This window comes from Scleropages formosus, chromosome 15 (genome assembly GCF_900964775.1).
Source record: "Scleropages formosus chromosome 15, fSclFor1.1, whole genome shotgun sequence".
Classification (NCBI taxonomy): Eukaryota; Metazoa; Chordata; class Actinopteri; order Osteoglossiformes; family Osteoglossidae; genus Scleropages; species Scleropages formosus.
Genome location: NC_041820.1, coordinates 1,529,902 through 1,544,050, shown reverse-complemented (window position 1 = coordinate 1,544,050; position 14,149 = coordinate 1,529,902). Strand labels below are relative to the sequence as shown.

The following is a 14,149-nucleotide window of genomic DNA, read 5'->3' as shown; positions in this document are numbered from 1 at the left end:
GACAGGCGGCTTCCTGGGAGCGCGCGGCCGAAGCACAGGGGGCGGATGGGCGCGCGACCGCGCCGTGCCTTTAGCGGACACCTGCGTGGCCCTCGCGCCTAGCGCTCCTAGGGCTGTCCGCACGAGCACCCCCCCCCCCCTCCCCTCCCCTCCATCCCTACCCCGTAAGCCCACCAAGTCGTCGCGTGACGTCGCCAGTGCGTACGCGCGGCGGCCGCGAGCGAACATGGCGGACGGGCAGGGAGAGACTCGCCTCGGCCGGAGGGACCGGCCGCCGCAGGACGCCGCCGAGGGCGGCTCGGACACCGTGGAGGGGCTGCGGGACGCGCTGCGGAGGCTGGAGGCCGAGCTGCGACAGCGGGAGATCTCGGAGACCTCGTCCGGACAGTACTGCGGCAGCTTCTGCCAGGTAGCGCCTGACTGAGTGACGGACTGACGAGGCGAGCGGGGAGCTCGGCTGGCTGGGAGAGCAGCACAGTGTCAGGGCTCCGTGGGCGGGAGGCTCTAGTCTGGACGGGCTGGGCTCGCCTGCACCGCTGCCGCTGGGGGTCCGGGCTGGACGGACCGGGGGAGGGTAGGGAGGCCCGGAGGGAGAGGAAGAGGAGGAGGAGGAGGAGGAGAAGGGGCGCTTCGGGTTCCGAAGGCCGCGGTTTTGTTTTCCTCAGGAGACGTCGGTTAGGAACGAACCGTTATACCCCCGTTACTCTACTGTACACTCAGTGTGACTGTACTTTACTGTTAGTAAGTTACTGTACTCTGCCTTGTCGCTACAACTTACTTGACACACATACCATACACACAGTGTACTTTACTGTACTAATACTGTGTGTGTCGCTCTTTCTGTAGCCCGATGCCACTACCGAACTTGTGCATGTTTTATTAGTTGCGTACACTCTATTACAGTATTATTGTGTACGCCGCTGCGTGCGCGCGCGTGTGTTCGGTCTAACTAGCGGGGGGGTTTCTGGTACCGTCCCGTTTAAAAAAAAAAAAAAAATCTCCAAGACCCACTATGCCGCCTAACGCCCCCACGTGACTTTCTGTTCATCGGTAACGGTCTCTCTGTGTCGCCGTTTGGGGGGCGGGGGGTGCTGCTGGCACGCGGCGGCCACAGTTGCGCAGGCGCGTGGCCTTGCGGAAGACGCTGCGTGTTTCCCTGCACGTTTGCAAGGGCCACGAGCGACGCTGCTTTGAGACGCGGACGCATCTGAGTGAGTGTGTGTGTGTGGAGGGTGGCGGCTCTGATGTGGCTCCTTCGGTCTCTTTGGCGCTCCTGCTGTTGGCACGTGCTTTTTCCCTTGAACAGGCCCCCTGTACACGCGGGACAGATTGTAAACACCGGTTTGTGTATGACAGAGAGTGAGAGAATTTCCATATAGTTAGTGTGATTTCCTTCCGTGGGTATTACATTACATTAGTTTACCTGACACGCCTCCCAAAGCACCTATTAGGTAAGATGCTTTATTGTTACTATATGCAATATTTACCCATTTACTGGAGCAATTTAGGGTACCTTACTCAAGCCGGAGGTGGGATTTGAACCTGTGGTCTCTGGGTCCAAGGGCAGCAGCTCTAACCACTGCACTATCAGCTGCCCACTTCATACATACACTTCATACCAGCTGGTTGGTTTTCTTAAATGTTATGAACGAGATTGTGTAGAAATGAATTCTTACTGGAAGATAGTGGTAGTGATGTTACGATGTTGCTAATGTTACACTGATGTACTCTACATTCTGTGCTGCTTAAGCTGCCAGGTTGGTTGCCTTTGGTGATGGTTTGTAGACACGGCCAGCAGGTGGTGTAGTGGTTAGAGCTGCTCCCATGATCTGAAAGTACTTGGATTAGAATCCATAATCTTGCTTTTTACTCAGTCACTGTGCTTAATCTGTATCAATAGAGTACTTCTCTGTTTAAATGGGTAAATTGGTGTAAGTATCCTTCAAATAAATGCAGACAACCCTGTAGAGAATGCTGAAGGATGTCTTTGTTGCACACATGACATCTTACATTTAGTTTGTGTCTCTCTTTCAGATCTTACCGCTTGCTTACTACGTAAAGTTGTGGCTACATCTGGAATAGACTCTGAAGAAAGTCACTCAATATGTAACCAGTGAGGGTTCCTGGGGTTTTCGGCGGGTGGTATAGTGCTAAATTGGGCTGCCATGCAGTCCAAAGGCCTGGATTTGAATCCCGTCAGGTCCAACCTCATACTGTAAGCTCCCCGGACAAAGGTGTCACCTCAATAATTGCAAGTTACATAAAAAAAAAAATTCATTTACTCTGTGACAGAAAGATCTTGAGCAGCTCAAGGAGTACATCAGACACCCAGGAAATAGGTTTTTGTCAGTTGTTCACGAGAATCAAAACAAACTTTGCAACTGTCTCTCTCTTTCTCCTAAGGTAATGCACAAATTGTATTTTCTATGAGATGTACGTCACTTTGGAGAAAAGCGTCTGCTAAATGAATAAATATAAACATTATGATGGAAAGGGGTAGTTGGCAGCTTTTACTGTAGTAAAGCTGAGAGTATGAACAGGAGAGGTTTGCCAAGTAATTGGAGCTGCTGACTTGGGTGTCTTTTTGTCTTTGATGTCAGACCAACTCTAGCAGGTAGTATTTTTCTAATGCACACCACACGGATAATTTTGCGTATGGATTTGTGTGATGTGAAGGAAACGGGCATCATTACGTTAGAGGTGCCCCCATCGTCCTCAGTCTGAACCAGCCTGTTCTAAGTTGTCATATGGTAGCAGTGAGTTGTCTTATCTTAAATGTTTTGCTCTACTCAAACTTAAAGATCTTTTATCTGCAACTCCCATTTTTACCCTTAATTTGTGTCTTACACTGACATTTATTCATTTAGCTTCTTTTCTCCAAAGTGACTTACAATGTTAAGCTACTTATTTACCCATTTTTAGAGCTGGGTCATTTTTTACTGGATCAGTTTAGGTTAAGTAACTGGTTTAAGGGTACTATAGCTGGAGGTGCTATTCAAACCTATGACTGAAAGAAGCAGCTTCTAATGCTCAATTTTCTTTTATTTTTAAAATGTGAGAGGAAACGAAAACAGACAATTAAAATGTGTGTGAGATTGAACGGAAGCACGTCTGAAATGTGAAGAGTTGTGGAGTAAGAGCAGGAAACGGTCTGTGTGTGTGTGTGTGTGTGTGTGTACACGCGCGCATGCATGCGTGCATGCTAACAGGCTTTCATCTCTCTCTGGGACCGCAGAAAACTGTGACCTGACTACATCAGGGAGTGTGCTTTCTCCAGGGCCTGGGAGGACTCCCTGTTTGTTTGTGTGTGTGTGTGTGTTTTGAGGCACAGAAAGATGAAGATGTGTTAGTGTGTGGCAGAATGAAGAGATTTCTCTCAAGACTGTTCCAGGGTGTGCAGGGCACGGTAGGGTATTTTAGTGTAAGGTGACCCCTGTCATCGTGCAGGACAGATATAGCTGAAGTGGATGTGAGTACCAAGGTGTTTGTGTAGTATTGCAATGGGGGGATAAGAATTCAGTACAACAGTATTCTGTAACACCCCCAAAACCCCACTGAGTGCTTTTTTAGTAGATTTTTCGGTGATAAGTTCAATAACGGACAAATTAGCAACTAAGCTTGACCTGAAGTGACCCATGTAGTGGAGAGTGGCACTAGGGTACCAAGATGATGATGTCATTCACTGCTGCATTTCGGGTCTTGAGCATCAAACCTCACAACTTGTCCCTCTGTAAGAAAGTGTTCTGATGCACATTGAAGGTTTCAGTGTGATTTTTGCACTCCTGCTCTGTGTGTATGTGTGGGGTACCATTTGTTGTAGTAGAGTGTGCGGTCTTTTTGTTGTGTCCTGTGAGTGTGAGCAACACACATTTGCGTTGGTGCCATGATCGTCCTCTGCTTTGCTTGGGAGAGATCAAGGTCTCCTCTCCAGTTGTCCATGTCCACCTCAGCTTTGCCTCACTTCTGGTTTCCCGCTGGAGCCCACACTTCCAAGGACCTCAGCTTCCATTTAAACAACATGTTGCCAAGGCAACCTCCCTGGCAGCAGTCCAGTGTAGCTGGGTTGGTCCTTACTGGTGCTGCCCTGCTCGCCTCGACGTCAGCGACTCCAGACTGGGCTTCGATATGCCAAGCCACCACGCCCAAGACATGGCCCAGGAGTCTTTGCTTTTCTGGCAAGGGCAGAAGGCGACATGCCCCTGTAGAATCTGTGTTTTCTACTGGGATGCGACCAAAGCGGAATGCTTGCATTTTTTTCCCCTCTCCACTGTGGTTGAGTTACAAATAAAAGTAAATGAATAAAGTGGATTAGAGAGTGTGTGATGTGAAACCGGATATCGGATGGCATTCCAATTTTGTGGAAGATAAAAAGGTGGTCCAGTAGATCATTCATCTTATTGCTTGCAGAATGTGACAGCCCTCAGCACTGGACTGTTTGCAGGCACAGCTGGACGTTCCCTCGAGCCATCAAAACCCTCCGGTCTGGTGCGCTTTACATGCTGCCTTGCTAATCGATAAAGGCTTTCTTCTTGTGGGAGAGACTGAACATGAAATGCAGGTCTTCTGCAGCTTGCCCATGTTGAGCAATTTAACACCGTTTAGTTCTGAACACTGAGCTTTCTCGCCAGCAGTTTATGCAGTTTGCCTTACACCAACTTGCGAGGGACACAGAACTCGCTGTGCAAATGTGTCTAGAAGATAAATTCACAGCTCTAAGCCAGCTGCATTGTACAAACATGACCCATTGTGAGAAGGGGGCTTGAAGCATTAATAGGAACCAATTTCCACCTTAAAAATACCCAAGGCTGGTTTCCAGGGCTGCGCTGGGCCCCAGGGCGATGTGCTCTCAAATTTAGATGGAGAGTTTAAATTTAGCCATCGCTTCATTGGCGAGCCGAATCTCTGAGGTCTAGGTGATTGTGGAGCAGGAGGGCCTGGGGGGCTGTACATGTCCCCAAGTGCACGTCTGACACAAGTGCCGCTAATAGCCCAGACGGTCCCTCCAGGTACTGAAAGCACTAAACGGAGACAGCGGGTCACCTGCGTGGGCATCATGCCAGCCTGTCCGCCAAATCCTCCGCAGTCCCACTCCCTAAGATACAACGTGCGCTTTGTTTATTCTTCATTTGTCTTTTAACTGAACTAGAATAAAATGCGGCCAGAGTCCGTCTCTGGCGTGAGGAGTGTTCACACAGGCTGGGTCAGTTTACCAGGTATTAGTATCAGGATGTCTGTTTGGGCCGGGCCTGCAAAAAAGTACCGTACCAAGTGGAACAGTTCTTGGCGTGTAGATGATGTGGGTTGCATGCCGTTACTATGGTGATGAGTCTTGCTCAGTTTTCTTTTTTGCCCCCACCGCAGGCCCTGATGCACTTCGCAGGCAGCAGGAACTCTGTGGAACACAGGCTGCCTCTGCTAGAGGTCTACTGTCTGTCCATCACCTGCTTTGCGGCTGCCCGACCGCATCTGACCACCAACTCAGACAAGGTGGCTCTGGTTCTGAAGAGACTGGCGCTGTGAGTGGACCGTCTCTTTACGCCAGTGTGTAAGCTCTGGTGCTCCAGGGTGTTGAAGGCAGTCAGAAAAGCACAGATTAAATTCTGTCAGTGGTTCCACTGAGTCTTATTGGGCTCCGCAGTCCTTATCAGCTGTTTAATGTTGTTTATGGCAGTAGTTACAGGTGTCTGGCAATCGTTCTGTTTCTATTGACTTCAAGAGTTAACCCAGGATGGAACAGCATCTTCTGTCATTTTGTAATGGCATCATTCTCGGAAGCCACATGTTAAGACCATCACTTCCTGTCCATTCACATAACCAGCTGAAGGTGTGCCTCTGATTGCCTACTGTCTGAATCCCCTGAAGTGCCGTGTTTGCACCTGATAAAAGTAGTTTTCAAGTAGTTCCTGTATTGCAGTCATCCATCTCGTATTGCTCTCTATTTATTTTTCTTTTTCTTTGTCTGTGTGTGTGTGTCTCTCAGGAGTTGTTTTGAACTGCTGCTCTCAGTGCCTGAGAATGAAATCCCTTATGGCACCTGGGAGCAGTTTCGTTGCTCTGTTCAGGTGAGGTTGGGGAAAGGGATGGGTTGGAAGGATGGAGATGATGTTGATGAAAAAGCATATCTATCTTCAAACCTTTAATGCAGCCCGAAACTAGGTTGCAGCAAGCCCTTCCGACACCCCTTTACAGTGTTTTTGTGCTGCAGGCAGCTCACAGTGCCCTCCTGGAGTACGGGAGTACTGACCTGCAAGCCCTGCTCCAAGCTATGGGGGAGGGGGGTGCATGGAGCCACCCTGTCCTGGTGACGCTTCTCACTGGCCAGCAGACTGATCAAGAAGAAGGTATGTGTTGCTGCACTGATGAAAGTCTCCTAAAACACGACGGTTTTAGTAATGGTGACTTTAATTTCTTCCAGAAAAATGCACAACATATTTAGTGCACAGTGTTTGTATGAGCTCTGTGTCCTACAGGATATTGTACTTGGAAAAAAGTTCTTTGTTTACTGAAAAACCCGTTAACTTGATTGATGTTGATCCTCAGTGGACATGTGCGCTGACTGCTACGCTGCTGTCTGGTCTTCCACAGTTGACAGGTATCTTGCCCTAGAGGGCGATGGCTTCATGGAGATGCGTGTCAAGCACCTGGTAAAAGTGGGCGAGGTTGCCAAGGCCTTAGTCCTGGCCAAGTCGTGTGCCGACTGCAGCCACATCTCCAACCGTACCGCCTTCCGGCAGACATACCTCTCGCACCTCTGTGCCATGGTGCCCAGTGAGGAGGCCATCAGGGAGGTACGTTGCTGCACATTGATTTCTTTTGTGTGTGTGTGTGTGCTGCTTGGGCCAGCCCTGGAGCTCTGCCAGGTGTGCAGTGGGCCTGCGGCTTCACTCTGCTTATCTCAGCAGCCTCGGCTGACTGGCCATCTGCCTCCAGAGAAAAGTGATTGAAGGAAATGGGCGTGCATTACTTGCTAACTGTTTGACATGGCAGATCTTATTGGAAGGACCTTTGGTCAGTTACAAATGCAAAGACTTACCCTTTCTGAAAAACTGCAGTTTGTGGAAATTTGCATTGTTAGAATAGTTTTCTGTTGTTTTGTCTTTCCTTCCATTCTGCTAACAGCTGCCTATATGTGACATGCTCCTGTGGAACACGTACTGAGTCTATGGTTCTGTCTTCTCCGTTTTTCAGATCTCCAGAGTGGATGGAAAGGAGGTGCTGGACATCATCTGTAACCTGGAGACGGAAGGCCAGGAACAATTGGCTTTCATTCTGTGCACCACGTACCTGACCCAGCACCTTCAGCAGGAGAGCTTGCACTGTTCCTGGTAAGGTCTGTTTTCTGTGTCCTGATATTGACATCTTGAATTGGTACAGGGAAAACTTCAGTTTTTTTGAAGTGTTGCCTCCTGATACCTCAGGGCTATAGAAACAGTCAGGACCACACTTATGATACTTAAAAGTGGGAGTCACTGCTGAGCTAGTTCTACAGTCAAGGTATTTAATGTCTTAGTAATTTCCCACGTACCATATAGCTGTAAGCGTGAAGAAATGCCTTTTGTAGCTGGCGCTTGTTGGCTCTAATCCATCCAAATGTCTGTGTCTCTTGGTGCTGCTGCCCCTCCCAGGGAGCTCACGCTGCTTTGGAGTAAGCTGCAGAGGCGGATCGACCCCTCTGTGGAGTCCTTCTTGGAACGTTGCCTACAGCTGGGAGCCATTGCCAAAACAGTCTGCCATCTGCTCCTCCTGGTTCGAGTCATCCAAGCAGAGGTGAGCAAGAATGCTCTGTTTTGTCCAACTTTCAGACCACTGCTTTAGCTACCTTGTCACGATCACTCTTTATTTAAGCCTAATGCCACAGTGTGTTTATGAATTTTGCATGAATTAATCAAGAGCTGATTTTGCTGTGGCCTCTTTGCAATTATTCTTACGAACCCTGTTGCATGTCTCACTGTACAGGCACAGCAGTTTGGCCTGGTGGCCTCGGTGGAGCTGTGTGTCCGGGCACTGCAGCTTCCCAGGCAGGAAGATGCTGAAACCAAGACCTCGGTCTGTAAAACGGTGGCCTGCTTGCTCCCAGATGACCTGGAGGTGCGTCGGGCCTGCCAGCTGACAGAGTTCCTTCTGGGCCTTGTACAGGCGGCCTATGACGCCTTGGAGGAACTCTACCTCCGGCCTGATCAGAAGTACGATGAGGAGAATGGCATCATCCCAAACTCACTGCGCTGCGAACTCCTCCTTGCCCTCAAGGCCCACTGGCCTTTTGACCCTGAGTTCTGGGACTGGAAAACATTAAAGCGCCACTGCATCCGGCTGCTGGGGATGGAACCTGAAGAGGACGAGGGTACCGAGGAAGAGGTTTCTCATGAGCTGGAACAGAAGGATGCGGTGGTGGAAACAGTGCAGCCTTGCGAGTCACGGGACAGCGAGGACAACGATGATGATGATGATGATGATGATGATAAGGCCTCTGACACACATAAAGTTGCCCCCAAAAAGAAGGTGGTTGGTACTTCAGAGAGGTATCAAAGATGGAAGAAGTACAAGTTTTTTTGCCAGATATGCCAGAGGGAGGTGATCGAGGCCCGGTTCCTCCATCATTCGAGGAAGCATGTGAAGGATGGTGTCTTCACATGCCCTGTTTGTCTGCAGAAGTTTCACAGCAGACAGGAGTTTGTTCCACACACGAGTCTGCACACCCAGATGCCTGCACGACGCTCTCTCCCACAGAAGAAGAAAAAGGTAAAGAAGAAGGCAGACGCGTGGGAAGAGATGGATGAGGACGAGATGGACGACTTGGAGCCAGGCGAGATCACTCTGGATCCATCGCTGCTCATGTACTACCAGTCCACCCATGACCCCGATGTGCTCGAGCACCTGATGGATCAGGCTGCCACCAAGCCCCGGAAGCCAGCCGATGACGATTACATCACTTTCGACTACATCAGCACCCATTTCCAGCTGCAGGATCGGGAGGTGTACCCATGCCCAGCCACTAACTGCAACAAGAATTTCAAGCAGTTCAAGTACCTGAGTGTGCACATGAAGGCGGAACATGACAGCGGGGACGATAACGTGAAGCACTACCTGGAGATGAAGGACCGACGGGAGAAGTGCACGTTCTGCCGGCGCCACTTTGTGACCGCCTTCCACCATCGGAAACACCGTCGGGTGCACTATGGCGAACACCCATACATGTGCGTGGTCAGTGGCTGCGGCGCTCGCTTCGACACCACCAATGAGCTCATAGCCCACAAGCAGAGCCACGGCTTCCGCCTGAACTACTGCTGTGAGCTCAAGGGCTGCAGCCTCTCTTTCTGTGACCTGGGGCAGCTCTACCACCACGAGGCGCAACATTTCAGAGACGCTGCGTACACTTGCACCAGCCCGGGGTGCAAGAAATTCTATTACTCTAAAAAGGACTTCCAGAAGCACTTGGCTTCTCATGGCCTGACGTTCTCGGAGGAAGACTTCATAGAGCAGAGGAAAAAGAAAGAAAAGCCGCTGGACCCCTTCTCGGAGGACATCGGTGGTACCAAGAAGCCTGGTGTCTTCCGGTTGGAAGAGCCAGTGAGTGGCGTCAGAAAGGACGTCGCAGAGTTCCCAGCCGGGACCACTTCCTCCTCCCAGCACTTGAGCAGCACGGAGACCAAGGGCACATTTATTTGTGTTGCTGTGTGTTTTGATGGTAAGAAATTCACTTGTGGCTTTGAGAACTGCGGCAAAAGTTTCACCCAGGCACGAGAGGTCCAAAGGCACCTGAAGACGGTCCATCCAGCACAGCTGAAAGCAGAGGGGAAAGTGCAGAACAAGCTTAACAGGGAGAAAAGTGCAAAGATGAAACCTGTTAAAGCAGAACAAACTGGTTGTGAGAAGACCACAGATGGCCTGTCCAGCTGTGTACCTTCTCAGGTGTCAAAGCAGGAGTTCCTTTCTCCGGCAGTAGACCCTGTTCATGCTGATGTACAACCTCAGCCAAGCCTTACAGATGATGATCCCATTAGGGACATTCTGCTAGGATTCAGTCAACTGAGCCTGAAGCCTTCCAGCCGTAGATCGTCATTATCTGATTCCTGCCATCCTGTCTCAGGGTCTTCCATTTCACAGGTGTCTTGCTCCTTGAGCTTGAGTCCCAGCTCTGTGCCCAGAACAACGCGGAAGAAGGCATTGTCAAAGTCCAGACTCAGCTCAGCCGAACTAGGCACACCCTCAGCGAAGTCCAAACCTCCACAAACACCCCCTGAGCCCGTGGAGTTGCCGCTTCAGGAGGAAGACATCCAGATCAGCAACTTCCTTGTCCAGCCTTCCACTAAGCCTTACACCTGTGAGGTCAAAGGCTGCACCTTCAAGAGTGTGACCAGCCATGCTCTTATGGGTCACTATTTGAGGAAGCACAGCTTCTCTAAGGAGAGAGTGAAAGGGATGGAGGTCTTCAGAACAAGCAAGTTCAAACCCTTTAAGTGCCACTTATGTCCCAAGGGTTACAGACAGAAGTCGGAGCTAAGGGTCCACTTCATTCAGATGCACAACATTAGCGAAGCTGTGGTGGAGCAGATGAGCTGCTCTGTCAGGAGGAGGGAGGAGAGCAAAGCTCTGGAACTCCTCGGACCCAAGACCAGCCTTAAGCAGAACGTTCAACCCCAAAAAAAGCCATTGCTGAAAGTGTGGTCGAAGGATTCACCGGCCTGGCAGCAAAAATACCTGAAGCAAGAGGATGCTTGGCAGTGTAGCCCCGATCGTGAAAATGGAGTGGTGAAGTTTGATAAGAACAAGACAGCCAGTGGAAAAACGGAGTCCCTTCCAAATTTGCAAGATGCTGAAGAGGAAGAGGAGGAAGCCTCTCGCGAAGGAAGAGGCAGTCGACGCCTCATGGCAAAGGGCAACCTCTGCTACATTTTAACCAACTATCACAAACCCTTCCACTGCGTCCACAAGGACTGCAACTCCGCCTTCACCAATCCGAGTGGACTGGTGCGCCACCTGCAGTCTGTGCACCGCTATAACCGCTCTCAGCTGTGCCTGGAAGAGGACATGGATTTACGTCAGAGCAACGGGGTCAAGAAGGATGGGGTGAGACCTCCCCGGCTCACCTGTAAGCACAAGGGGTGTGCGAAGACGTTCCACAGCTCTTCAGCCCTGCTGCGCCACCACCGGCAGCAGCACACTCCGGACAGGAGAGCCCTGGCTCCCGCAAAGGAGTCCAAACCTGCTGGCGCCCCCAGCGTCCCGGAATCGACCCCGCTCTCCGAGGAGCCCATACCACAGTTCAGGTGCTCGTATTCTGGATGCAATGCCAAGTACCACCTATACAGCAGCTTGCTTCGCCACATGAATTACACTCATCGTAATCAGAGCCCCCAGAAGGTCCTTTCGCAGCAAGTGCACTGCAAGTTCGAGGGCTGCACGCGTGTGTTTTCGCAGAACTCTAGCTACAAAAAGCACGTGTTCTATCGACACTGCGACTACTACGACACGCTGGTGCTCCACCTGCAGAACGCCCACAAAAAGGACAAGCCTGGGAGTGGGTGTCAGAAGAAACTGATAGTCAGCGCCACACCCAAGCTACCTCTCCGGCATTCTCTGAGACACTGTCCCAAGTCTCAAGGGGCCTTGAAGAACGAGGAGGGAGCTGAGAATGGCGAAGATGAGTCGGAGCTTGCTAAAGAATCCTGCCGGAGCAAGAAAGCCGCTCTGGAGCTGGTCTTCCGCACGCATGAAGAGGCCTTGCAGATGTGCCAAGACCGCTGCCTGCCCGTGGCCTACCCCTGCATGGTGCAGGACTGCGACTCTGTGCTCACGGTGGAGAGGAGCATGCGACGTCACTACCTGACATGCCACAAGATGAGCCCAGGCACGTTTGCGGCAAACCTGCGAAAGCTGGTCAACAACGCTGAGCAGCTCGAGGAGCTGATCCAGAAGAAGTCAGCCGTGTCCGCCAGAGCTGACGTGGATCGGGCCGCGAATGGCGTGCTCAAAGTGGAATACCAAGCGGAGCCTGAGAAGCCTGGCGGCCCATCGATACCTATGAGCCTGCACTCTATTAAAACAAATCCCCTGGATGGGCAGGATCCTCTGGGTTTTAGCGAAGAGGTGCCGCCAGAGAGTAACGTTCTGGTGGGTGCAGACGACTTGCTCTATGGAGAGCCCAGCGGGCACACAAAAGAGCTCCCGGCCCAGAGCGGCCACGCTAGGGACAAGTCTGGGCAGCTGTCCCCCACACCCCCTTTAGTGCCTCCTCCTCCTTTGGACCTCTCTCCACCATCTTCTCTTCGCTTCACCGTTGATGAGGGCTTTATGGACTGCTCCGTGCGGGAGGCAGCAGTCAAAGCGGCGTACGTCCCCGCATCTCTAGCAAACCCCTCCCCATTCGTGGCCACACTGACACGCCAGCCGCTCAAGCGCAAGAACGAGCTCTCGGACCCGCTCACTTCACCCACATCGGCTCCCCTGGATGTTCAGCCGCTAAGCTCCTCCCCACGCACTTTTGATCTGGCAGCCTATAAGCCAATGGGCTTTGAGTCGTCCTTCCTCAAGTTCATCCAGGAGAGCAAGGACAAGGAGGAAGAATTTGAAGAGGGCACCCCCTGGGGGTCCCCCCATCGCCTCGAACCGGCCGTGATGACACTGCGCCGCAGGGACTCTCACCGCCGGAACTCTGTCAAGGAGAACAGCCAGCGGGGACTCGGCATCACGCGTGGCCGTAGGGTGCGATCCCTGCCGCTGAAGCCCCTGCTCTCGCCGGGGGAGTCGGCCTCCGTGAAGAACCTGCGCTCCATTCTGGACCGGGCCCTCACGGGCTGCGGAGACCTGGCCATTAAGCAGCTGCAGTACCTCAGGCCAGTGGTGGTGCTTGAGAGGTCCAAGTTCTCCACCTCCTTGCTTGATCTCTTTCCTACAAAAAAGGCTGAAAAGCTCCTCCTGGGAAGCTCCTAGATTGAGAGACGCTCTGAGATACAGCCTACGGACAAAGTCCTCCCTGTCAGAATGAGACTCAGTTCTTTTCTATTAATATCATGTCCTCTTATCACTACTACGGTTACTATTATTGCTCTTAAGTTTTATAAGTTGCCAAACAAGTTGCTCAAGTACCTTAACCGAATTATGACAGGTATACGTTTGTATGCGTATTAATAAGAAAAGATCTACTAACAGTTTTTTTGGAAACCTAAAGACCAGTGCTATCCAATACATTTCATTGGTATTAAACGGACATTTATGTTATCCTGTCATCTTTTCCCACAATCTGAGCTTGTATTACAGCTGCACACCTCCTCCATTATGTATCGTGCCAGTCGCCGAATCGCATTGTGCTGTACAGATAGGTAGGGAAGAGCACCTTCAGCGTCATGAAAAGCTAGTGGCCTTTAGTTAAACCAACATGACTTTGTACTTTTGCCGAGTGCTCGTTTTGGGGTTTCTGCCCAAAAGATCCACATTAAACGGTTAATGTGGATTCGTCACTAGTCGGATGTCCCCCGTTTACCTTTTTTTTTTTTTTTTTTTTTTTTTTTTTTTTTTTTTGGAAGCATTGTGTCTTCCGCCGTTTACGGTATAGCGTTTGATTTTTCACGAGTATTTTGCATTCCTGCATCTCAATGCCAGTCAAGGTCTTCCGCCGGGACCCGAAACGCATGGATACGAGGCGCCGGATTGTCAGTCAGCGATGGACGAGCTGCTCCTGCTACAGTGGTGCTTCACGGCCTTCGGGAAACAGCTGTTAGTGGACCTGATGATTTGTTCGAAAGAATGTGGGGGGACCACGTGGTTCTGTCCTGTTTTCCTTTCTTTTCACAGTTGATTCCAATAAACAAGTGAGTGATATGGTGCTAAACTTATGCTATTTTGCATGGTTACACATTTTCTAAATAAGTGGGGCTTTTTAATGGGGGTGTTGGAGTGTTTAGTTCCACGTGGATTTGTGTGGAGTACTTTGCTCATCACAGATGAAATTCTACTGTTTGCTGTCATAACCCAATTATGATAATACTGGATCATGTTTTAGACAGTAAGCTCGAAATTCTTTTAGAAACTTGACTACTGTTGCTGTCCAGTACATTTTGGCAGTGTTAGTAAATGTACGGTTTTGTTTTGCCTCTCCTCCCTATCAGCTTGCATTAAAGTTCACTTTTATATTTGCCTAGATACCATGACA

The 14,149-nt window shown here is 50.6% G+C and overlaps 1 protein-coding gene across 4 annotated transcripts; it reads left to right on the top strand.

Annotated features, from left to right (window-relative positions):
- The first annotated feature begins 183 nt into the window (after positions 1-183).
- On the top strand, positions 184-14,139 carry rlf (RLF zinc finger). 4 transcript variants are annotated; one of them, XM_018733334.2, is made up of 9 exons: positions 1,197-1,211; positions 2,035-2,215; positions 5,362-5,516; positions 5,981-6,062; positions 6,206-6,341; positions 6,586-6,788; positions 7,189-7,325; positions 7,626-7,767; positions 7,957-14,139. In XM_018733334.2, the coding sequence occupies exons 3-9, from the start codon at positions 5,368-5,370 to the stop codon at positions 12,928-12,930; spliced, it is 5,823 nt and encodes a 1,940-aa protein (XP_018588850.1). In that variant the 5' UTR covers positions 1,197-1,211; positions 2,035-2,215; positions 5,362-5,367; the 3' UTR covers positions 12,931-14,139. The 4 variants fall into 4 exon arrangements, with proteins under 4 accessions (XP_029114150.1, XP_018588850.1, XP_018588843.1 ...); XM_018733327.2 differs by having other exon boundaries at positions 1,203-1,451; XM_029258317.1 differs by lacking the exons at positions 1,197-1,211; positions 2,035-2,215 and adding an exon at positions 184-409.
- Positions 14,140-14,149: the final 10 nt, after the last annotated feature.

Bases quoted from the DNA above. Each gene is read 5' to 3' on its own strand.
- rlf (XM_029258317.1), top strand. From the start codon at position 227: ATGGCGGACGGGCAGGGAGAGACTCGCCTCGGCCGGAGGGACCGGCCG. The intron at 410-5,361 runs GTAGCGCCTGAC...CCCCCACCGCAG, and splicing joins ACTGCGGCAGCTTCTGCCAG to GCCCTGATGCACTTCGCAGG. The intron at 6,789-7,188 runs GTACGTTGCTGC...TCCGTTTTTCAG, and splicing joins GTGAGGAGGCCATCAGGGAG to ATCTCCAGAGTGGATGGAAA.